The following is a 24,386-nucleotide window of genomic DNA, read 5'->3' as shown; positions in this document are numbered from 1 at the left end:
GCTGACGTGTCTCATTTCACAATTTAAAAAGAGAAAAAGAAGATTTTATTTATGACAAAACAGCAGCTGATAAAAGCGTGAATGTGTCATTATAAAAACAGGGACGTGATTAATACAATAAATATGAAAACTTTACATTCAAGTAGTGACGTGATGATCAGCTTTTACACAGGAAAGTAAAAATTACAACGTCGCTTTTTAACCATAAAGCTGCAGGAAACACATTTATTTAAACATTGGACGGATTTCAGCTGAATTATTAAAGTTTCCTGCAGCTTTTAACACAAATCAAGTGCAGATTTAAAAAGCAGCATTTTATTGCTTTAAATACATGGTTCAGGTTTAGTGTCCTGCAGCGTGAACATGGAGGAGACGACTCTTCTTCTTCTTCTGTTCTATATCCAGCAGATCTGATGTGTTTACTGCTCTGTAAACACATCAGATCTGATCATTTTATCCTAAACACAAGTGGAAACAGAAATAACTGGACTTGTAGAGTTTTAATCCAAATCATCATCAAGAAACTCAACAAGTCCAGTCGTGTGCGTTTGTTTTGTGGATAAACCTGGATGAAGCCGTCTGATGGTTTTAAGTCCATGTAAACATTGAGAGATGAATCCGGTTGAAGATAAAATGTAAACGAGTCGTCACATTTCTTAGTGAATTTTTCTTGGTAACGTCGTCTGTTTTTGTTTTTTCTTTTCTTTTCTCTTCTTCTTCGAGCGGCAGCAAAACTAATAAAGCCAGAAACACGAGATACTTTGAGCTCCACCTCAAACATTAGTTGTAGATCCAGCAGTTGCTGCTCTTCTCCCAACGCTGGATCTCGTTCTGACGGAACCACAGAGAGATTTCCTTCTGAGCGTTCTCCACCGAGTCGCTGCCGTGGATCACGTTCCTGCAACGTCAAACAAACACATTTACGTATGAATTCACTCTGCTTCTTTTCCTGGATGCAAAAGTAAAAAAGTTTGAGGAGAGTGTATCGGCGTCTCTCTTACTTTCCCACTTCCACACAGAAATCTCCTCGGATGGTTCCCGGCAGAGAGTCTGCAGGGTTGGTCTCTCCCATCATCTTTCGTGCCGTCTTGACGACGTCCAAACCCTGCCACACCTGAACAAACATAAAACGCCCGGATCTTAAATATGCAAACACGTGTTACTGATTAGTGACTGAGGGAGGACGGAGAGTCGGAGTCTGACCATGGCTACGACGGGTCCTGAGCTCATGTAGGTGACGAGTCCTCTGAAGAACGGCTTCGTGCTCAGCTCGCAGTAATGCTCCTTCAGAAGCTCCTCAGACGCCTGAACACCACAACAAACAGTCAACACATCAGGCAGCGTTTATTCATTTATCACAAACCAAAGTCTGAAAAAATAAATCCACACCTGCACAAGTTTGAGGGCGACCAGTTTGAAGCCTCTCTTCTCAAAGCGACGCACGATTTCTCCCACCAGCCTCCGCTGAACGCCGTCCGGCTTCACGGCCACGAAGGTGCGTTCGTTCAGTCCGGTCCAACCTGGAAACACCACGTTCAGGTTTAAACGTTTAAATGTTTAAATGTTTCCTCGGCTCAGACTGAAGGAGACGAGCAAACGGGTCCTGGTGCAGCCGCACAACTAGATGCACAGGTTAGTTTACGAGCTGGTTAAGATAGAATTAAAAGAATCAGCTCAAATATTTATAGACACTTTTCTGTCTAAATAAAATCTTAAAATTGAGGCTCACAAAGAGCATGTTTCTCCCAGTAATAAAATAATGCGAGAATAAAATAAAATAAAACAAAACACAACGAAATAAAATAAACTGCAAACAATTATGGACACTTTTGTCCCAAAATACTCTAAATAAAATCTTAAAATTGAGGCTCACAAAGAGCATGTGTCTCCCAATAATAAAATAAAAATAAACAATAGATAAAAGAACATAAAATGTCAAAGGCGAGAAGAAAATAAAACAAAACACAACGAAATAAAATAAACTGCAAACAATTATGGACACTTTTGTACCAAAATAAATTCTAAAATAAAATCTTAAAATAGGCAAAAAACATGAAAATAATAAACAAATTTCTGCCAAAACATAAAATAAAACACCTCAGGACTCAGAGCCTGAACCGAGACGAACAAACTGATGTTCACACGACAAACAAGGACACATTCAAATGCAAGAGGCCAAACAAACGAACCCAGTGTTGATTCACTTCATGCATTTATCTAGTTAGTTTAAAAGCTCCATGGACCCACATCGACCCAGAGCTCCCCCCGGTCAGTGGGGTCCAGACGTGTCTCACCAGACGCTCCGATCCTGGACTGTTTGACCACCACTTCCTGGGCCTCATGCTGGTCTCGCTGGGACCTTTTATTCGGCCTCATTCTTCCACTCGGCTCCGCGGGAGCTTTTAATAGAACGATGACTCAACGGCTTCACTGCAGGAGGATAATATGAGCCACGCTGATCTGTTTAGCTAGCTGAGGCTAGCATTAACTAGCTGAGGCTAGCATTAACTAGCTGAGGCTAGCATTAACTAGCTGAGGCTAACTGTGATTAACTGTAGCTCACTGTAATTACTTTTAATTAACTGTAACTATCTGTAATTAACTGTAGCTAGCTTTACTTAACTCAAACTAAATGTAATTAACTGTAACTAACTATAACTAACTGTAACTAGCTGTAACTGTAATTAACTGTAACTATCTGTAACTAACTGCAATTAACTGTAATTAGCTGTAACTATATGTAATTAACAGTAACTAGCTTTAGTTAACTGTTACTAAATGTAATTAACTGTAACTAACTATAACTAACTGTAACTAGCTGTAACTTTAATTAACTGTAGCTCACGGTAATTACTTTTAATTAACTGTAACTATCTGTAATTAACTGTAACTAGCTTTAGTTAACTGTTACTAAATGTAATTAACTGTAACTATCTGTAATTAACTGTAACTAACTGTACTTAGCTGTAACTATCTGTAATTAATTGTAACTAGCTGTAACTGTAATTAACTGTAACTAACTGTAATTAGCTGTAGCTATCTGTAATTCACTGTAACTAACTGTAATTAGCTGTAGCTATCTGTAATTCACTGTAACTAACTGTAATTAGCTGTAGCTATCTGTAATTCACTGTAACTAACTGTAATTAGCTTTAACTATCTGTAACTAACTGTAATTAACTGTAACTAACTGTAATTAGCTGTAGCTATCTGTAATTCACTGTAACTAACTGTAATTAGCTGTAGCTATCTGTAATTCACTGTAACTAACTGTAATTAATTGTAACTAGCCATAAGCCAATTCAAGTCTATTTTATTGTAAATTCAGACATGTGCATCACAATGCAGGATTGAAACGACCTTCTTCAACGGCCCACTAACTGTAACTGGCTGTAATTAATTGTAATTAACTGTAACTACCTGTGACTAACTGTAACTAACTATAATTAACTGTAACTAACAGAAGCAAGCTGTAGTTAATTGTAGTTTCTTGCTAACAAAAGCTACTGAGAGCTAACTTTGCTGCATGATGCTAGCTTAGCCGGGATTCTCTGTCTGGAGTCTCCTGGAAACTGAGAACATTTACCCGTAAAAAAAAAACAAAATCCCGTTAAAGGTCGGAGAATGACACACGAAGCGTCAGAGACACAAATGTCACCAACCTGACTGAAAGATGTAGGCGAATATGGACATAAATAGACAGATCATCGTGGCTGCTGCAGCTCCCGGGGTCTGACTGGAGGACGTCGGCACGCTCGTCGCCTAGCAACATTCCCAAAGCGCGGGCGTGAGGGGTTCACGAGGGGCTGCGAGTCACGTGGAGACGACGCTTCCGCAAAGAAACTGGGACTAAAATAATGAATTAAAATTAAATTAAGAGTAAATTAAAGTCAAATTAAAATTAAATAGAGTTTAAAATAAAATAATATAAAATAATTATTCTAAATTAATTTAAATTGTAAAGTTAAAAACAAGTAAAATTATTAAAATAGTTCAAAATTATTTGTTTGAAAATTATTTTAAATAAAATAAAATAAAGTTTAAAATAAAAAATCTAAATTAAATAAAGTTTAAATTAAAGTTAAATTATTAATTTAAATTAATAACATTTAAAACAAAATTATTAAAATCAATTAAAGTTAGATAATAAAGTTTGAAAAAATAAACTAAAAATAAATATCCAAAGTAAAAAAATTAATTAATTAAAAAAAAAATAAGATGAAATAAATTAAAGTTCAAGTAAAATACAAATTCTGAGAAGCTCCCAAAATCATGCACGTGCCATTTGTCTGTTTTTATTCATTGTTAATGTATTCATCGTCTCAAAGAACGCTACAGGAAATCTTTACTACAACTCCTCATCTGTGTGTAAAAGATAACACTCTAGACTTCGTATTTTTGGATACCCAATTATAAATATACATATTTACACCTATATAAATATAGGTAATTATGAACTGTTTTGAGTTTTTATTTATCAGAAAATAAAAATATTCAATAGCATATACTGCAAATAGGTTAGTGAGCACTTGCATACATGTGATAGTTTTTCTTCTTCTAACACATTCAAATAATTTTGAACGTCACATTATACTTTGTGTGTTTGCAAACTGAAAACCACATGAAGAGGCCATCTTTTATTTGCAATTTAATATTTAGAACATCACACAGATACATAAACGAACAGTGAGGCCTTCACCAGATCCTTAACCAGGACACTAAGACACGTCTGTCAACACTGATGAGGTCCAGAAAAGTCCCTTTAGAAGCATGTGGTCATCACACGGCCGTCCCCTCTTTTTTCTGCCTCTCAATTTCCTGTCTACGGAAATAGTCTTTGTTGAGCAGGACGTCCCTCTTCAGAGGTAAGTACGGCTCCTCTGGCATCGCGCCGCCTGTAGATTTTTTAAGCTGTGCCAGCAACATGGCGCGGAGCAGCGGGGGGTAGTGGACGAAGCGAACGGGCGGATCCGGGAGGGGCTCAAAGTCCTTAAACTGCTGCTCTTTGTGTTTGGGAATCAGACGCCAGTCGTGGTACATGGCCTTGTCCACCTCTCTGGCCTCGCTCTCCGGTTTTCCTGACAGAAAAATAGCAGTTTTACACACATTAAAAACATAATATAAAGATAATTACAGAGTTAAATATACAAATATAACAAAAAGTGAACAAATAAAGAGGTTCTGGGCCAAAATATATTATAATTTATATTTTCTCCTCCCATATGAAGTCAGTGTTCCTCACATCACCCATAAATAAGATGAGTGTATATAATATATTGTTGGTTTCAGGTCAAATAAACTGATTAATTTACCTTTGTATGTGAGGACGCCCCAGGCTTTTCCGTGATCCATGTTCTAGAAAAACACAAAGTGAACATTAGTGTGATTAAAGATTTTTTAAATGGTTTGGCATAAAATTTTCACACATTTTCCTGCTTTGACTCCATTTCCCAGACTCACCTCGGCGGTGTAGTCCACCTTGACCTTGGTGATCTGCCAGTAGCTGGGCTCCGCGTGATCCTCCAGCCACGACTTGCGGGTGAAGAGGCGACCCACCCCGAACATCCTCATGCTCGCCAGCAGCGAGAAGAGCCGGGTCTCCGTCCGGACGTCCTGCCAGGCCAACACGGGCAGCCTCTTCCCCGTCAGAGGCCGCTTCATCGTCTCGTAGTCCAGGGCGTATTTCTGCGAGTCCCTCGGCCGGGACTTCAGCTCTCGGTACGCCCGGATCTTCCGAGCCATTTCGGCTATGAAGCGAAGTCTCTTCTTCTTCGCCATGACTGAGGTGAGTCAGACTTCACAGACGTCCCTGAGAGGATCAATAAATCCAGCCGTTAATAACTTTAAATTAACTCTTTGTTAATTAGAATGGAAACTATTTGAACTTGAGAGCACAGTTCACATACTAACAGGGTTCATGCTGGTTTGAACAAGTGAAATTTAAGACCTTTTTAGGACCATTCTGGGTTAAATTTAACACAAAGTATGAAAAATAAGCAAAACCAAGACCCAGAATTTCTTTCAAAAATGCGGTTATTCAAATTGCTGCTTTAAAAACTCATCTAATTCATATTTCTTTCTACTTTTTTCTTCATAAAGCTCTTAAAACCATTTCAACACTTTTTTAACCAAAAGAAGAAAAAAAAACATAGGAGAGGAAGCAGATGATACCAAAGCCTAATGTGAAAAGAAAAAAAAAATACCCCAAGTATTTTTTATATTGTTTTGGTAAAATTAATTTAAGGGTTAAAATCCTCAAAATGAATGATTTTTTTTGTAATTATGTGAAGTGTTGGAAGTGGTTTAACTGACGCACATCTCAGTATTAGATAAACTGACGCCTCTGAGGGTTAAGACGTACAATGCGAAATATGCTGGTATTTAAGACTTTTTAGGTCGTTAAATTGAGACTGGGACTCAATGGGAACCTTGTTTTTATGCGCAACTAAGCTACTGAGACCAAACAATTTCCCTTGTGGATGATTAAAGTATAACTACATCTAATAAGAGACTATAAACACACTACATCCCTGGGCTAATATTAGCCAGCTAGCTAAATAACTCGAGTCTAAAAACAATTATAAATAATTTATCAGACTGAAAACATCCAACACATATTAACTAAATTATTGGCAATGGTTAAAGCACTGAAACATCACATTAAACTAACCTGAGAGACTAAGACGTGCAGGTTTTTTAACTTGACCTCCACGAGCAAGATACACAGCTTCCGGTTCCTTGGTCCGCACGCAAAATGTTCCGTGTCAACTTTTAGCGTAAGTTTGGTTCCGCATTCGTCTCACACGTTGATAAATATTGAAAAATGCAATATGTAACATAAAAATACTTAACAAGTCTTAGTTTAGAAATATAACTAAATATTCGCTGCATTGGTTCCGTATCAAGAGTTAACACGATGATATATTTTATAAACACGATACCAGGCATTAATATTATATTTATATTTAAGATATTAAATATAAACAATTTTAGACACATACCTCAATATTAGCGAGTGTGTGGTATTTGCATTATTATTATTATTATTATTATTATTGTCAGACCTTTTACTGGTTTAAATTATAGATACATTTATCATCTAATTTGTTTTTTTGTGAAAACCTTTAAATGAGCTTAAAATAAATAACTAAACAACTAAATTTGTGGCAGAAATCATTTATTTTATAAATAATTATTTTATAAAAAGTTACTTTTTATCTCTATACCCTTTACTATTTTAAATTAATTTTAAATACAAATATTTTTTTTGCAAATATAACTTTATTTGAAATTAATTATGAATCATTCCTCATATAATAAAAACAATTTTCATTCAAAATGATTAATTATGCTCTATGTACTAAATAAAATATATCATTTTTTGGGATGTTTTTATTTAAAAAATTTTTTCTCTGCAGTTAAGACCTTGACAATTTTCTTTTTTATTTCAAAGATGTTAAAGTATTTTCCTATAAAATCTGCTTCAGATTAATATCTGACAGTAGTAAAATATTAGCCCCCATCAAACATGTGTAACTACAAATATTCTGGAAACTGCACCGATTCTCAAAAATAATCTTCCTCAATAAAGAAAGAAATTCCTTTGTGCATATGTAGTTTTATTTTCCGCTGAAAATCATGCCGAGTTATACAGAAAAAGGCCAACGACTGCCGACACATACAGTATTATTATTATTATTAATATTATTATTAATATGACATGGTACAGAAAAAACACACGTAGAGTTTACTTATTTACAGTAGAAGAGTGAGAACAAAGTGCTTCGATGCATCGATGAAAAGACAAACACTGTGAGCGAAGACGAAAAGAAACTGATCTTTCTCGACTCCGTCATTCGACGGATTTGTGCTTCGTTCAGAAAACGCTCGTATTGCATAGAACCTTAAATCTTTGTATAAGATGTAGTTTAAACCAGGACATGGAGGGAGGGAGGGGACGTGGTGTCATTTCATAGTTTGGTGCTGGAGAATTAAATCTAATTAGTACTTAGTCATGATCACGATAAGAATCATCTCATTTAAAAAGTCCATTTCTGCACAGAACAAGGCTTCGAGTAAAGTAACAAAACACTGTTGCATAAACAGACGAGTAGAAAGTAAAAAAAAAAAAAGAAGAAATAAGGTGCAACAGTGATTATAAAGAAAATTAAAAATACGTCACAGAGTCTCTTTTTGTTTTTCATGATCCGAGTAAAAGTAAAAACGCGTTTAGAAAACTTTTCGGAGAGAAGTTCGAGGTGTTGAATTCGGGAGGAAGAAGAAGAAGAAGAGCTCCACCTTCCTCCGTGTAACAGTTCGACACAAAAAGAAAATATCTACACGTTTCTTCTTTTTTGTTTTGTTTTTTTTCAGTGTTACAGACTGTTCCCACACACACACACACACATATGAATGAATGGCAACAAAACATATTCACTGGTTTAAAGAGAATGGCATGAGAGAAGAAGATCACGGACGCCTTTTTCTCCGCTCCTCCCGATTATTTTCCTTCGCTACTGGAATAACACTGAAGAGAAACCTCGGAGGCAGGAAGGCGGCGTCAGATCGGATCAGAGGAGGAGGAGGAGGAGGAGGAGGAGGAGGAGGAGGAGGAGGTCCGGTCACGTCCAGCGGCACCTCTTCCTCTGACAGGCCTCGGGGTCGGACGTGCAGCCCTCGGAGTCGCTCTCGGAGGAGGACGGTCCGGCCGAGGGCGGGGCGCGGGTCAAACGCGGCGAGCGCTCGGACCCGTCGGACCCGTCGGAGCCGCTGGAGCCGCAGTTGAGGCTGAGGACCCAGCCCAGCTTGTTGTGGAGCAGCTGGCGGAGGCCCGGCGGCAGCGGCAGCTCGTCCAGAGTGTCTATGCAGTCCGGCAGCAGCTGGCGCAGGCGGGCGCAGCACAGGTAGAGCAGCGAGGTCGGCGCCGAGCACGACCGGATCACCTTCATGCTGCTCTTGGCCGCCGTGGAGCACGCCATCGGGTAGAAGCGCTTGTTCTGCAGCTCCGTGGCTGCGACGCCTGCAGACAGAAAATACAGAAAATACACTTAATCTGCAGGTTCTCCGTCCCGACGCACCCACTCAGGCCTCAGGCCAAGTTAATTATCATTATTATTATTATAATTAAGAAGTAAGAAACTCTTCCTATCGTCAGAAATTCAAAATTGTTTCATTTTATTAACATATTAGATTTCCAGGTATTTACAGAGGGAATTTTCTCGTCTTTTCACTCCATAAATCACAAAAGAGTCCAGGTTTTAAGGAGTAAAATGTAAATAATCCATGAAACATCTCCTCTGCAAATACCTGCAGATTGTAATTAAGAATAAACACAACGTTTTTCAGATACCGGGTAGAGACGATGCTACAGTAGAAAGACGACTTTAGAGAATTTAGGAGGAAATTAGAGGCTCAACACAGACAAAGTGAAGTGAAATAAACAACTAAATGTGCATTTTGACCATTTTTTTAAACTAGTTTGATAGAAGACACGTTAACGAAGCAAAAAAATCTCAAACCTGATCAATAAACTTTCCTTTTAAAAAGATGAAACGTCCCTATTAACTCACCTATACACTTGCGGTTCTTGAAGAACGTCAGGGTGCCGTGCCACGTGTCCAGGTGAACTCCGATGATCGAGCCTTGTCCGAACCGGGTGGAGAAGTTCGTCTTGTCTCCTTTGTGATGCAATAAGCCTAAAAGACATAAAAGGTTTTAATAAATAATAAACCGCGGGGATGTTCAGCGGCTCCGTCGCAGCCTCTCACCGGTGTAGGAGAGGCCCCAGCTGTCCGAGTCTTTTCCCAACAGGCTGCAGAACGTGTGTCTGTACTTGTCCAGGTTGACGTCAGACGTCCCGATGCCAACCATCTGCACACAAACAAACAAAAAAAAATCTGCCTCAAACTAACCGCGATGCATTCATGACTCGTCCCAAACGTGGAGCGTCTCTTACCATGTCTGTCCCGTAGACCGGAGACGTCATCTTGATTTCCCAGAAGTGCTGCCCCTCCGCCAGCTCCTTGGATCCGCGGATCGCCGCCGTGCCGCAGCTGTACTCCGAGTGGAAGTTCACTTTGCGGTTGTCGCAGCTCAGGAGCGTCGCCGTCGATCGGCCGTTAGCGTCCCAGACCCAGTCAAAGTCTGGACGGAGACACGAGGACTTATATACGAGAACCGATATAACAATATTCTACATATGAGATTTTAAATGCAGCTTAAAATACATGTTGTATATATGGACATCAGACGACATCGGTGGTAATTAATTGGATAAATTGAGTCAAAAAACAATATTATTTATTGCACGTGTACAGAAGAAGTGGTGGTGGTGGTGCAGAATTCGTTCATGATCGGCCCAAAACATTAATTTTTCCTTTTTGGAAATTTATAAAAATCAAATTTCATACTTTCCACACTTGTTTCTGCAAGAACCACAAACTGGTGCCATCCAGTTTAAAATTAGCAGCAAAAAAAAGTCAAATAAGTCGGTCGCTCTGCTGGAATACGCAGATTTTGATATATAATCGCATTATTTTTGTTATTAGTTTTTATTTACAACCAACAATAATCTTCTTTGTTGGTTGTAAATAAAAAATAATAACAAAAAATAAATATATAATTCTTTGTCCAGCTACAATAAAACAATAATATACAGGAAAGTAATAATAACAACTATAATAGAAAAGAAGAAATGTTTAGAAACGTTAGAAAGAATAAAAAGAAGAATAAGATGATTAAAGGATTAAAGTTGTGTGATCAGCCTCGTGTTGTGTATTTTATTTTATTTTTACCTTGGTCGTCCTCTCCGCAGTGACAGTCTTTGACCTGGTGAAAACCTCTGAGTCGAGGGTTGTAGCTGGTTTCGGCCTGAGAGTCGCAGCCGCAGTACGATTCCCCGGTGACGGGAACAGCGCTGGGAACCGGAGGAACCATCACGGCCGAGAAGTCGGCCTCAGAGTCTGAATCACTGTACTAGAGAACGGAGACGGGACGGAGACGAGACGGAGACGGGACAGAGACAGAACGGAGACAGAACAGGGACAGAACAGAGACAGATCAGAGACGGGACAGAGACAGAACAGGGACAGAACGGAGACAGAACGGAGACAGAACAGAGACAGAACAGAGACGAGACAGAGACAGAACGGAGACAGAACGGAGACGAGACGGAGACAGAACGGAGACAGAACAGGGACAGAACAGAGACAGATCAGAGACGAGACAGAGACAGAGCGGAGACAGAACAGGGACAGAACGGAGACGAGACGGAGACAGAACAGGGACAGAACGGAGACAGAACGGAGACAGAACGGAGACAGAACAGGGACAGAACAGAGACGAGACGGAGACAGAACGGAGACAGAACGGAGACAGAACGGAGACAGAACAGGGACAGAACAGAGACAGAACAGAGACGAGACGGAGACAGAACGGAGACAGAACAGGGACAGAACAGAGACAAGACGGAGACAGAACGGAGACAGAATAGAGACAGAACAGGGACAGAACAGAGACGAGACGGAGACAAGACGGAGACAGAACAGAGACAGAACAGGGACAGAACAGAGACGAGACAGAGACAGAGCGGAGACAGAACGGAGACAGAACAGGGACAGAACGGAGACGAGACGGAGACAGAACAGGGACAGAACGGAGACAGAACGGAGACAGAACAGGGACAGAACAGGGACAGAACAGGGACAGAACGGAGACAGAACGAGACGAGACAGAACAGGGACAGAACAGAGACGAGACGGAGACAGAACGGAGACAGAACGGAGACAGAACAGAGACAGAACAGGGACAGAACAGGGACAGAACAGAGACAGAACAGAGACGAGACGGAGACAGAACGGAGACAGAACAGAGACAGAACAGAGACAGAACAGAGACAGAACGTAGACAGAACAGAGACGAGACGGAGACAGAACGGAGACAGAACAGAGACAGAACAGAGACAGAACAGAGACAGAACAGGGACACGTCAATAATATGTTAGTTAGTTCGGTCTTTCACAAATAAAACATGTTTTAATAAAGACTCCTGGACTCGTTGAGTTCCTCCGAGTTCCAAAGGTTCTGCTCTAAATGACCGGAGAGACGTTTGAGGTTTAAATAAACTGTGGGAACAATCTAAACCCAGCATCAGTCTGAAGGTGTGAACTCGTGGAGATGGAAGTTAAGACGTGTCTGTAAACTGATGCAGATTAAATCTCAGTTTAAAGAAGCGCTGAGTGATGCCACTGTTCTTCCTCTTGATCCGATACCGAGTAATACCAAGGGTGATATCCTGATACCAATACAGATATCGATACTTTTAGACGTCTACCTGTGTACGAAAATGAGTCGTAATTACAAACAATGTATTTTATATCTATGTATAAGAATTAAACAAACTGCCACTTATCAAACTCCTCTTTAACCGGAGCAATTAAAGACTAATCTGAGTAAATCACATTTAAAAATAAAATCTCTGTCAAACAAAAGTGAAACTAAGAACAGTCGCTCTGACTTGGACGAATTCTTTCAGGACCAGACAAACCGGTCGGTTTTCAGGTGAGAACGTGACACAAAGGTGTCAAGTTTCTACATCGCTATCATTTCTAATTAAAGGATTTAGTTAAGAAACCGCAGCATGTTTACATGTATATTAGTATAAATTAAAAATGTACGTGAGGAATTTGTGAAAAGATTATTGTGAAAGTTTTTGTTTGTGTTTCTCTTTACGACATAAATGTTACAATTTAGTTTTAAGCAACAGGTTCTTCAGAAAACGCCTGAATCAAAGTTCAATGTTCTCTAATTAAGGTTCCATTAAGAACTGAATAGATTCTCTAAAAAACAGGACAACAAATAGTTATTAGGTTCCTTTAAAAGGTTCCTTATGGTTCCAATACAAACCTTTATTTTACGGGTTCTCTGCCTGTGACACTGGGATGTAATATATTATTATATTTTTACTTAAAGGCCTCCATTACCGAGCTCCGTCTCTTTTTTAGAAGCGATTCATAATAAAAGTATTAATATTTAATGTGAAAACAGACTCGATATTTTGACATTTATTCTAAAAAAACAATAAAAAAAAACACAAATCTAGATCTAAAGTGTGATTATTTCTGGATTGATACAAACATCCCTAGTTCAGAGAAGGTTTTTCCAACTTGACATAAATCTGGATATTAATGCAAATTAGTTGCATCAGTTTACAGAAGTTTTCCAGAAGCTGTTAAACTGCACAAATTCATTCTGCTTGTTGCCACTTTTATTTATTTATTTTACTTATCTTCAGTCTTATCTGCACTGTTTTTATTTAGTATCTAGGGAAATAAACCGGGACCTGAATGCATCACTTCGTTCCATTTTGAAATAAAAACCATGACCTGAAACTCTGCAGCTCTCGTCTCGTCCGTCACATCTGTCCAGGCGTTTCCGTTCTTACCTCCAGGCGGTCGAACCTCCAGTCTTCGCTCTCCGAGGCCAGAACCAGAGCCCGGGCGTCAGCGTCTCGCCTTATCCCGCCCCAGACATATCTCCATGCACGACTCCTGCTGCGCCTGGACATCCCAGCGCCGCTACCAGCACGTCCGAGTCGCTTCGCAGGGTCCGTTAGTCCAGATGTTCGGAGGACGGCATCAGCACAGCTGCTGGAAGACGACATTAAAAAAAACACCTTTAACCTGTTACACTTTTTATTCTGTGCAACATTTGCTATGAAAATCTACTGTCACAACTAATTGTGTTAAATATGAAGGAAAAAAAAGATGTTAATCGTATATTTAGAGACGTTAAACACTGAATGTGGTAAACAAACCCTGAATTTCCTCATCATATGACCCTAGTTTGTACTTATTGTACTTTTATTTTATTATTTTACTGGTGTTATTAGTGTTTTATTTTAATTGTTTGGTACTTCTGTTGTTTTTAAATGTGCTATAAAGTGACTTTATTATTTCCCATCTCATCAAATACAAACACACATATTTACATATAAATAAAACAGAAATATCAATAGAAATAAAAAATATATGAATAATAATATAAATAAAAATCCCAAAGCTGATTTAAATGAAATATTCTGCATGTTGCCCAGTACTAAATATTATTGTTTTAGAGCCATAAAGACGTTTTCGTTCCTATTTTTAGAAAATATTAGGGTGAAAAGGTTTAAACCCCAAAACAACAACAACAACAATAAAACTTTATTCAACCTCAAACCTTTTTATTTTGTTTTTGGTTATTTGTTATATTTTTATATTTATATATTTTGTAACTGCGTGTTATCCTGACAATCTTTGCAGTTTTTGTACTTTCCTGAATATATTTTGTCAATAAATAAATAAATAAATAAATGTATGTAGCCTATATATATATATATATATATATATGCTAACAGCGTTAACCTTTGGCACAAAAACATACATTAATTGGACTAAAAGCAACGCAGCCCGCGGCCTAAATAGACAAGATAGAGCTAATTTATTAATAATAGTCTGTAACTAGTGAATAAATAAATAATTTACATTATTTATTATTAAAAGTCATGTTCCTCTAGTTAGCCACGTAGCATGTTAGCACACCACAACAAGGCCAGAAGCTTTACAAATAAACTAAATACACCGTATATGTGTATATTTAAAGCTTAGGAAATATCATAACTGTTACATATGACAATATATTTACACGACAGAGTTTCGATTAGTGTGATAAATATTATTTTAAAAAAAGAGGCTTAAGGATGCAGTTAGCACAAGCTAGCCAGTTAGCTTCAGCTAGCCGCTATGAACCAGGGATTAATGAAAGGTTCACGGTACCTGTTCTCAAAACAAACGTTTGTCCTTTAATCCTCGTATTTCTTCAGTTAATTAAAAACACGAATGGTGGATAAATATCGAGGCTCGCTTCCTTCCTCCATGACCTACTTTAAACGAGAGGGACAGAAAACAATGGACCTGGTTCGGTCCGAGCAGCGGCCGCTAGAGGTCGCTGCTCACAACCACAACACAAAGCTCTAATTAATTCATTCATTCATTCATTCATTAACCTCAGCTTCTATCTATCTATCTATCTATCTATCTATCTATCTATCTATCTATCTATCTATCTATCTATCTGTCTATCTATCTATCTATCTATCTATCTATCTGTTCAAATATATATATATATATGTATATGTGTACTATATTTACTTGACTTAGAAATACGTACAAAAATTAAAGAAAAATCTAAATAATATCGAAAAATTTTACATAATTTCGTGTTTTTTTTTTAAAGTGTGCCATTACAAACTCTAATTAACTTAATGTTAAGGTAAAAAAAAATTTAACTACAAAATAAAAGACTAAAATAATAAGTAATTTCCCATAATCTAGGGTGTTTTCTCCATTTATATTCTGCTACTTGCTCCCTAATTATTATTTGTTGATCCCACATTTACGCTGCATGTGACACTTATTTATTTAGATGTATAGATGTGTTTATCTTACTTAAATATTTATAATAAATGTCCCTATAAGCCATTAAACACAAATGAGCCTTGTTATTTATATCATTTATTATATTTACTTGAATTAAAAATATAGAAATATGGGGAAAAAATAAATAATTTTATGCAATATGTATTAGATAGATATTTTTAATTAATTTAATTTCACTTTCTAGAAGTTAGTTTTCACTTTGACAGTAGTTTTTTTTGTAAATTATTTATTAACTTAATGTTAAGGTAAAAAAAATGTTAACTGTAAAATAAAAGACTAAAATACTAAGTAATTTCCCATAATCTAGGGTGTTTTCTCCATTTATATTCTGCTATTTGCTCTCTAATTATTATTTGTTGATCCCACATTTACGCTGCATGTGACACTTATTTATTTAGATGTATGTGTTTTTCTTACTTAAATATTTATAATAAATGTCCCTATAAGCCATTAAACACAAATGAGCCTTGTTATTTATATCATTTATTATATTTACTTGAATTAAAAATATAGAAATATGGGGAAAAAATAAATAATTTTATGCAATATGTATTAGATAGATATTTTTAATTAATTTAATTTCACTTTCTAGAAGTTAGTTTTCACTTTGACAGTAGTTTTTTTTTGTAAATTATTTATTAACTTAATGTTAAGGTAAAAAAAATGTTAACTATAAAATAAAAGACTAAAATACTAAGTAATTTCCCATAATCTAGTGTGTTTTCTCCATTTATATTCTGCTACTTGCTCCCTAATTATTATTTATTGATCCCATGTTTACGCTGCATGTGACACTTATTTATTTAGATGTATACATGTGTTTTTCTTACTTAAATATTTATAATAAATGTCCCTATAGAGCTTTGTTATTTATATCATTTATTCTATTTACTTGAATTAAAATATAGAAATATGGGGAAAAAAATGAATAATTTTATGTATATGTATTAGATAGATATTTTTAATTAATTTAATTTCACTTTCTAGAAGTTAGTTTTCACTTTGACAGTAGAGTTTTTTTTGTAAATTATTTATTAAATAAAATTAATTAATAAAAAATAATTTAATTATTTATTATTGAATTAAATGATTGATTCAGTCTGAAGCCATGTTCTGGAGGAGGTTGAGTTTTATTCGGAAATCTGACAGGCATGGCCGAACAGTGATCTCTCACCATCAACAAAAATAAAAACAACAACAAAAATAAATAAATAAATAAATAAAAAAATCAAGACAGCAGCACTACGAGTAAACAATACCAGTGTTTGAGATGTCATAGTAAACATAAAACCACTCGCACACGTTATTCATTCATAATTATTCTCACACACACACACACACACACACGTCCTCCATTAATAACACACTACATCCAGAGGAATTCCAAGCACTTTAAAACATTTACCCACAGTGCAATTAATCTATCTATACACAGATAATTTATATATATATATATATCTTTTTCTTTTTTTTTATGTATATAGGGTCTTCAATAAACAAGTGTTCCAGTTAGACAGCTTCAAAAAGTTTCCAATAAATAAACATGAGTCAAAAAACAAAAAAAAATGGTCCCAAAATAAAAATAAATATATAAATAAATAAATAAAATACTGGTGTGCACGACTTCTCAGCAGCCTTTAAAAAAACATAAAAGGAGACGATAAAAACTACTAAAAGGTACAAATAAAATAAATCCAGGAGGCGTAAAGGGGGTAAAGTTTGGGTGTGGGGGGGGGGGGGGTGAACGTTGAGATATTCACACTCACGGCACAAACTGGTTACTACATTTACTGGAGGGGGGGGGGCGCTGGATCACTGTACACTTTAGGATCACACAATAAATCAGGCGGACCGTCCACACATCATCATCATCATCATCATCATCATCATCATCATCATCCTACAAAACAAACGTCTTGTACGTCTTCGTGGCCCCGACACAACAACTCGGACGGATTTTTTTAACAACACGCACATTTCTGCTGCCGCCTCATCCTGTCAGACCCACGGAGGGAAGTGAAATGGAAAGGAAACGTGAAAATCTTCTAGTTGTTCTTGCTGCTTTTGACGTGGAATGAATGAATGAATGGATGAATGGATGAAGATGTTTGTTTGTTTTGTGTTTGTTGTTGTTGTTGTTGTTGTTTTTTGAGACTCTTATTTTGTGGACAGGATGAGGGCCACGATGAGGCCGTAGAGACCCAGCACCTCGGCGAAGATCAGGATCAGGATCATGCCCACGAAGAGCCGGGGCTGCTGGGCGGTGCCCCGCACGCCGGCGTCGCCCACGATGCCGATGGCGAAGCCGGCCGCCAACCCGCTCAGGCCCACGCTCAGGCCGGCCCCCAGGTACATGAAGCTCCTGCAGGAGACAAAACAACAAAAACACAAACATATGTCTTTAGTCAGAGCTTCACTGGAGCCTCGTTAACTCCAATTACAATTAAACAACTAAATACTAACTTGACGCAGGAAGGGAACTTTATTTTAACTAAAGGAACTCTGGGTTTTAGCTATTTCTGCTAAAGTCCTATAGAAGATATGAACGTGATGTCACAGCCAGCGAAGTCTCCATGGTTACGGTAAAGGTGACAGTTGTTATATATATATATATATATATTTCTGATATTCGTTTTTACATTGCTCTTTGTTCTTAACACTAGTACAGTAATAGTAATTTCCCCCTGGGATCAAATAAAATAATTCTGATTCTGATCAGCAGCATTAGTTTGAGTCTTAGGCTTTAATAGCATCTCAACTGTAAAATGAATTTAAAAAAAAATAAAGAAGAGCCCAACAGATCTGAAAAGTAGTAGAAGTAGAATCCAGACACAGAAACCTGGTGTTGTGGTTCACATTTAGTGTTTAGATAATATTAATTTATGCTGTATTTGTTTGATGAAGTCAAACCGTTTGTGGGTGTTGTCGTTTTGTCGACAGAAACTATTTCAGCTCCAACAATAAATAACAATAAAACAATAAACTGAATATTTGTGGTCACTCCTCATCATCATCCTTTTAACGCTACAGTATTTTATGGCTAACGTTACTTCTCAGTAAAGCTCTTAGCGTTAGCGTCTTTTATTCAGCTACATTTATCAAAACTGAAATGAACTAAAACGAACTGAAATTGAGGCTGATCCACTTTTCCACGCACATTTTTCCTGGTCTCTCTGTGTTTACCGATACATTTCACTGTGTCACTTTTTTGGGCTCTCGGGGGGCGTGGTCTCAGGGGGCGTGGCCTCAGGGGGCGTGGCCCCAGGCCGTGGTGACATCAATAAATACCCTCTATAGACCCTTTCGTTATGACGTTCGCTGGAGGCGAAAAGTGTCACTGTCGACCATTAAAATGTTGTTGTTGCTGTATGAGCTGAAGTTTGAACCCGTGTTTATGTTTTTGTTTCAGGGAAACATTGATCTGAGTTGTAATTTTATTAATATTGTGATATAACCTTTGTAATTTTACACTCTGAATGTGAGCGAGAGGACGGGGTTGAGGTTTGTATGTTACAGGGTCACACACACACACACACACGATAACAACACCGATACTTGGCACTTTGCTCTGAACTGTAAATAAAATAAACCACATACCAGCGACTACGGGTCATAGATGAGTCTGGGTGAATGTGATTAGAAGAAAGAATCGGAGTGAGACAATCATCAACACCACCACCCACCTCTGATACCAGGTCAGATTAATATGTAACGTATCATCAGGCTCAGTCTGGATATAACGTCAAGTGTTAGACTAGCTAACATCCTAGCTGCTAACTTTTAGCTTACGCCCTCAGGAAAACGTTTTAAAACTCACATTTATCTGAAATCATTGTTCCACATCTTTTATCTCCTCTGCTATTAAGTCTTTCAAACCTAAATCCATCCACGTGGGAATATTTACTTGTTAATAAGTATTTTTGTTTGTTTTTTTAACATTAGTTAGCGCTATAATTTGTTGAATGTGCGCTGCTTTTAGTTAAATAAAAAATAAAATATAAAATTAATAAAAAAAGACTTAATTGTGACAGAAATTAACTAGATTATTTGGGGGGATTCTTGTTACATGCTAATGCTAATTCAATAAAAGTTGAAATATGCTAACTAGCGTTTACAAGCTGGTGTGTTTGTGATGTTTTGCCTCCGGCTAAGCCCCGCCCCTCAGAAAACATCACACTTTAATTACTTTGCAATTTATGTCCATGTCAGTAATTTGTAAAGTAACAATTACCAACTATAATTCTCATAACAGAAGTTCCCTGATAATACTAATCTGGTGGGTGTGAATTTATAGACATTGATATTATTGTTTTTCACAGCCAGATCGGTGCAGCCAAAAACACAACAATAATTCTCCATTTTCCACCATCTACTTGAGGCCGTTGCCTCCAACACGGCGACTTCCTTCTTGGATTGATGACAACTCTGAGACTAACGAGCGCCATCGTTTGCCGTCTTACTTGTAAAGAGAGACTCTGTCGGAGATGTTGTTGGCGATCAGCACGGCCACCACCAGCCCGTAGATGGCGATGATGCCAGCCATGACCACGGGGATGATGGACTTCATGATGAGCTCTGGCCTCATCACGGACATGGCGGCGATGCCCGTGCCGCTCTTCGCCGTCCCGTACGCCGCTCCTAACGCTGAACGACACGCACACGTTAGTTCATCCCTTAAACGCCACAGAGGGAAGATGATTAATGGTGGATACGTTTTAATGTGTCCACTGAAAAATCAAAAATGTGATAAATGGTTGTTTTGTGTCTGGGATTTACACCTCCCACTTCAATACTTTACTATCATCCCACGTGAAATGATGTCAGCTCTAAATGTTTCGTGCAGAATTGTCCCAATTAACACGATATTAACGACACACGTGCACACGTTTAAAGAACAAACACAAAATAGATTTCTGGTAAAATTATATTAAATATACAGAATTCCTGAATGTGGTTTAACTTTTTTCTAGTCAGAGCTCAATATAAAGGTTTTAGTGGAGTGTTTTATTCCATTAGTGTGTCTCCCTTAGATGCAGAAATACCAGCGAGATCTATTTATCTGCTTCTTTATCGACTTAAATAACAGAAATCTAAAAAGTTGGAGCTTGTGCAGAACTCAAGCTTAACGAGGAATAATAGAAATAAATAATATAGAAATAATAGAATAAAAAACAGCTTCTTCTCTTAAAAAATTAATTTATTTATTCCCTTTTCCACCTACACACAATAGGGACACTTGCACAAACATAGACGCCATTTGCATTTACTGCTACTTTTTTCTACCTCATTGTACAAATTACATTAATTCCTATGTTTCAATTTTTATTGTTGTTGTTGTTTACTTGGACAATGACAATAAAACGTATTACTCTTCATGTCTGGCCTACATGTTTAAAGAGGTGGAGGATCATTTCTGGAGGATGTTTCCGTTATTTATCCTACACCACTGACTAAAATATCAACACAACAGGGACATGTGTCAATTCAAAAGCAGCAACAAACCACAACCTCTGCTATGAAAACACAGTTGAATCAGCAAATCTCTCAGATACTTGAAACCAGAAACATTCACGAAGAGCAGCTTCAGTGCAGGACTTTAATGCACCTAATGGACTATTTAAAAGAAACTGTGTTTAAAGGCAAAATGAGAAATGACAAATTCTCAGAAAGGACCATGAACGACGTTTCATTTTGTGCATAAACTAAATATAAAAGTTAAACTGCACCAACGTTTGTGCAGAATCAACCCAATTAACACAATATTAATGAGGAATGCATAAGTTTAAAGGATGAACACAGGGCGCTCTTTAATTTAGATTTCTTTTTACATTTAATTAAGGATGCACGGATCCAGCAGGGACCAGGATGTCACCTTTAAATACGGTTTATATCATTAATAAAAGGCCACGCACTCAGTTTTAAAGCTGCAGAAATTCAAGGACATAAAAAATAGATTTGGGTTAAAAAATATACAGAATGTGTGAGATTAAATACTGCAGTTTTTATTGGGTGACAATGCATTTATGAATCTGGTTTAACTTCTATTACTAAGAGCTCAATATAAAGGTTTAATGGGGTGTTTTATTCTGTTAATGTGTCTCCTTTTTGACTTAAAAATAACAGAAATATAAAAGTTAAACTGCACCAAAGCTTGTGCAGAATTGTCCCAATTAAAACAATATTAACTAGGAATGCACATCTTTGATTTACATTTCTTTTTAGATATAATTAAAGATGCACTGATGTCACTTTTATTTAGACTATTATTAGTTTCAATCATTCATAACAAGGCCTTTAAAGTCAGAGTTAAAGCTGCAGGAATTCCTGGACATAAAAAGCTAGATTTCAAGGTTAAAAATATGCAACATATGCAGATTTCCTGAGATCATATACTGCACTATTGCACATGTTTTTTTTATTCCGTTAATGTGTCTCCTTTAAATGCAGAAATGACAGGGTTAAATCTGCAGGAACAAAAGATTTGGGGTAAAAATATACTAAATATAAAGATTATCCTCCTCTAAGATCCCAATATAAAGGTTTTGGTAGTGCGTTTTATGCTGTTATTGTGTCTCCTTTAAAAAAATATATATTCAGGCCTCCTCTTGTGATACAGCTGTTTGAAACCAATGGGAGGAAGAGACTCGGTGGTGCAGAGATGCTACAGATGGCTAATGCTAGATCCAATGCTACATCCCATTCTACGGTGCCCAGACGGCCCCGATTTATGGGGACAGTCCCCTAACTGGATGACCTAGCCTCCGGCTAAATCTGTCCCCGAAAACGTCCCTTATTTTATAATTTTGTGAATGAGACAAACAAAAATGTTGCGCGCATACTATAATTATTACGGTAGTCGGATAGGACCCGCTAGTTAGTGAACATGTTGTGCGCAGACTATAACTATTACGGTAGCAGGTTGACATTACAGACATATCACATTTAAATATGCTTATGCAATATGAATAAATATTTCGATATAAATGAAGCCGTAATTTTCCCTGTTTCTTCATTTCATTTGATAACATTTATTTTTAACATATATATATATGGAAATGCCCCCGGATTTCATTTGAGAAATCTGGTCATCTCATCCCATCCTAGCTCCGATTCTAGCTCCCATTCTAAGCTACGTGTGTGCAAATATGAATAAATAAATATGTTTTCTCTTCTAATATGTGTACATTCAGTGTTTAGTATACGTGAAATAGAATGAAAATAGGAGAAGATGCTGTGGGTACCGCTGAAGACCATGGCCGCGGAGGCGCCCATCACGGCGAAGAAAGGCGAGTACTCGGGAGTCTCCTCGGAGGACATCCTTCTCTCGGGGGTCGGTACGGCTACGACACGGGGGGACAGGTCTTCTCGGTCTTCTCGGTAGAGGTCTCCGCGATCCCGTCGGACAGGTTAAAGCGCTGAGAGGGGAGGGGGAAGCACGGCAAGCGGCAGAGAGAGGGAGTCCCAGTGAGGAGGAGGAAAATGGCGAGACGGAAAAAGTCACGTGACCCACCATCTCGGGAGGAACCATTATCTACGGAGGAGGAGGGGTGCGCTTTACGCACAAAAAAATACATGAAATTAAAATAAAACGATCGCTGCTTATTAAATCACACCTTTTTCTACTTTACTTATTTTATTATTTTACTACATTTACATGAAAGACGCATTTGCTTTACCGCATTATACGAGTCTTGAGTAGTGTCATACTACGTAAAGATACCACTTGGTGGTACGTTCTGCTGCAAGTACACTGACTGCAGTTGAAACTACACGCATGCGCATTAATGTGTTTTTATTTATTTATTAATTTATTTAGTGAAGACTGTGCAAATTAATGGTACAAATACATGACCTTGTAAATTTGTAAATGAGACGGATTTAGCTACAAGCTAATTTCTGATGATATATATATATTTGTTGTATAGCTAATTGTGCATTTTCTGCTACACTAATTTCTGTTTTATTTAACTAGATATTACTTGTATTTTAATCTTGCATAACTTTCCTCCAGCTAAATCCCAGCTCTGACACTTAATCCGGGCTTTCAATTAACTTTAATCACTTTATTGTTTTATTTTCCAGTTCCTTTTGTGGATTTATGTGGACGTGTAGACATTTTACTCTGCCAATGAAGATCCTCCCAGTGGTGCTGGTCGTCCTTTAACTTGTAGAGTCGTCTCATGTGAATTTACTCGTACAATAAATTTAACAGTAAAAAAAAAAAGAAAAAAGAAAAGGGAGCAGCTGAAAATGTAGGGAATGCACATGACTGTCAGCAGCTTCTCTCTGGAGCTACGACTTCGGCTTAGAGTTCATTCATGTGACTGACTCCTGCTCAAAGCACAATCACCTCTTCTATACAAACTGTCTGAGAATGCACAGATTAAGTTTATGGTCCAGATGTGTCACTTAATAACTAAAACTTTAAAAATATTAATGACAGTACAACCCGTTGTCTCTTTGTGTAGATGAGCCCATGTCTGTATTTTATATATATATACTGTGTATATGTGTATATATATATATATATATATATATACACATACATACTGTCATTATTATTATATACTGGTATTATACTAATATTATTAGACATTATATTATTATTATATATTATTATATTATACACCATATATACTATACTACTGTAATATACTGTTTAGTCACAATAACATTACCATCGTATCATCAGTACTACTGCACCTCATCTACCTGTGTATATTGTGTTTTTTAAATGTCCTTGTCCTATTCTGTGTTTTTGTTTTTATTTTTGCTTCTATTTTTTTATTTATTTTTTTTACCTCAGTATCTTATTCTATTGTATTTTATTTCATCAGTATTTTATTCTATTGTATTCAATACGAGAGTAACTAAAATAAGATGAGAAGCACATCCAGTATTAAGATATTCA

General features: G+C 37.2%; 4 protein-coding genes across 7 annotated transcripts; all 4 read right to left on the bottom strand.

The window, feature by feature from the left end:
• Positions 1–22: 22 nt before the first annotated feature.
• Positions 23–3,773, bottom strand: nme3 (NME/NM23 nucleoside diphosphate kinase 3). Of its 2 annotated transcripts, XM_047572820.1 has the most exons (6): positions 3,663–3,743; positions 2,295–2,430; positions 1,390–1,520; positions 1,204–1,305; positions 1,002–1,114; positions 23–898 (listed from the first exon to the last, which is right to left on the bottom strand). In XM_047572820.1, the coding sequence occupies exons 2-6, from the start codon at positions 2,374–2,376 to the stop codon at positions 781–783; spliced, it is 546 nt and encodes a 181-aa protein (XP_047428776.1). In that variant the 5' UTR covers positions 2,377–2,430; positions 3,663–3,743; the 3' UTR covers positions 23–780. The 2 variants fall into 2 exon arrangements, with proteins under 2 accessions (XP_047428776.1, XP_047428777.1); XM_047572821.1 differs by lacking the exon at positions 2,295–2,430 and having other exon boundaries at positions 3,663–3,773.
• An 851-nt stretch (positions 3,774–4,624) lies between these two features.
• Positions 4,625–6,780, bottom strand: mrps34 (mitochondrial ribosomal protein S34). The gene is made up of 4 exons (XM_047571811.1): positions 6,671–6,780; positions 5,461–5,809; positions 5,313–5,355; positions 4,625–5,078 (listed from the first exon to the last, which is right to left on the bottom strand). The coding sequence occupies exons 2-4, from the start codon at positions 5,776–5,778 to the stop codon at positions 4,780–4,782; spliced, it is 660 nt and encodes a 219-aa protein (XP_047427767.1). The 5' UTR covers positions 5,779–5,809; positions 6,671–6,780; the 3' UTR covers positions 4,625–4,779.
• Positions 6,781–7,601: 821 nt separating this feature from the next.
• spsb3a (splA/ryanodine receptor domain and SOCS box containing 3a) lies at positions 7,602–14,981 on the bottom strand. 3 transcript variants are annotated; one of them, XM_047572676.1, is made up of 7 exons: positions 14,813–14,981; positions 13,441–13,645; positions 10,794–10,974; positions 9,956–10,143; positions 9,768–9,870; positions 9,570–9,695; positions 7,602–9,019 (listed from the first exon to the last, which is right to left on the bottom strand). In XM_047572676.1, the coding sequence occupies exons 2-7, from the start codon at positions 13,561–13,563 to the stop codon at positions 8,622–8,624; spliced, it is 1,119 nt and encodes a 372-aa protein (XP_047428632.1). In that variant the 5' UTR covers positions 13,564–13,645; positions 14,813–14,981; the 3' UTR covers positions 7,602–8,621. The 3 variants fall into 3 exon arrangements, with proteins under 3 accessions (XP_047428632.1, XP_047428633.1, XP_047428634.1); XM_047572677.1 differs by having other exon boundaries at positions 13,441–13,642; XM_047572678.1 differs by lacking the exon at positions 14,813–14,981 and having other exon boundaries at positions 10,794–10,969; positions 13,441–13,588.
• A 1,605-nt stretch (positions 14,982–16,586) lies between these two features.
• atp6v0ca (ATPase H+ transporting V0 subunit ca) lies at positions 16,587–22,969 on the bottom strand. Its single transcript, XM_047572622.1, has 3 exons — positions 22,717–22,969; positions 19,936–20,119; positions 16,587–17,837 (listed from the first exon to the last, which is right to left on the bottom strand). The coding sequence occupies exons 1-3, from the start codon at positions 22,790–22,792 to the stop codon at positions 17,633–17,635; spliced, it is 465 nt and encodes a 154-aa protein (XP_047428578.1). The 5' UTR covers positions 22,793–22,969; the 3' UTR covers positions 16,587–17,632.
• Between the last annotated feature and the right edge of the window lie 1,417 nt (positions 22,970–24,386).

The sequence above is a fragment of the Mugil cephalus genome, chromosome 20 (genome assembly GCF_022458985.1).
Source record: "Mugil cephalus isolate CIBA_MC_2020 chromosome 20, CIBA_Mcephalus_1.1, whole genome shotgun sequence".
Taxonomy (NCBI): domain Eukaryota; kingdom Metazoa; phylum Chordata; class Actinopteri; order Mugiliformes; family Mugilidae; genus Mugil; species Mugil cephalus.
The sequence above is the reverse complement of the archived record's forward strand: the minus strand, read 5'-3'. Positions and strand labels throughout refer to the sequence as shown.

Excerpts from the sequence above, each read along its gene's own strand:
- mrps34 (XM_047571811.1), bottom strand. The coding sequence starts at position 5,778 with ATGGCGAAGAAGAAGAGACTTCGCTTCATAGCCGAAATGGCTCGGAAG. Across the intron at positions 5,356-5,460 it reads AGGTGGACTACACCGCCGAG|AACATGGATCACGGAAAAGC; the intron begins GTGAGTCTGGGA and ends GTGTTTTTCTAG. Across the intron at positions 5,079-5,312 it reads GGGCGTCCTCACATACAAAG|GAAAACCGGAGAGCGAGGCC; the intron begins GTAAATTAATCA and ends TTTTTCTGTCAG.
- nme3 (XM_047572820.1), bottom strand. The coding sequence starts at position 2,376 with ATGAGGCCGAATAAAAGGTCCCAGCGAGACCAGCATGAGGCCCAGGAA. Across the intron at positions 1,521-2,294 it reads GTCCAGGATCGGAGCGTCTG|GTTGGACCGGACTGAACGAA; the intron begins GTGAGACACGTC and ends TGGTGTTTCCAG. Across the intron at positions 1,306-1,389 it reads TCGCCCTCAAACTTGTGCAG|GCGTCTGAGGAGCTTCTGAA; the intron begins GTGTGGATTTAT and ends TGTGGTGTTCAG.
- spsb3a (XM_047572676.1), bottom strand. The coding sequence starts at position 13,563 with ATGTCCAGGCGCAGCAGGAGTCGTGCATGGAGATATGTCTGGGGCGGG. Across the intron at positions 9,871-9,955 it reads CGGTCTACGGGACAGACATG|ATGGTTGGCATCGGGACGTC; the intron begins GTAAGAGACGCT and ends GTTTGTGTGCAG. Across the intron at positions 9,696-9,767 it reads CTGGGGCCTCTCCTACACCG|GCTTATTGCATCACAAAGGA; the intron begins GTGAGAGGCTGC and ends TATGTCTTTTAG.
- atp6v0ca (XM_047572622.1), bottom strand. The coding sequence starts at position 22,792 with ATGTCCTCCGAGGAGACTCCCGAGTACTCGCCTTTCTTCGCCGTGATG. Across the intron at positions 20,120-22,716 it reads CGCGGCCATGGTCTTCAGCG|CGTTAGGAGCGGCGTACGGG; the intron begins GTACCCACAGCA and ends CGTGTCGTTCAG. Across the intron at positions 17,838-19,935 it reads GACAGAGTCTCTCTTTACAA|GAGCTTCATGTACCTGGGGG; the intron begins GTAAGACGGCAA and ends TGTCTCCTGCAG.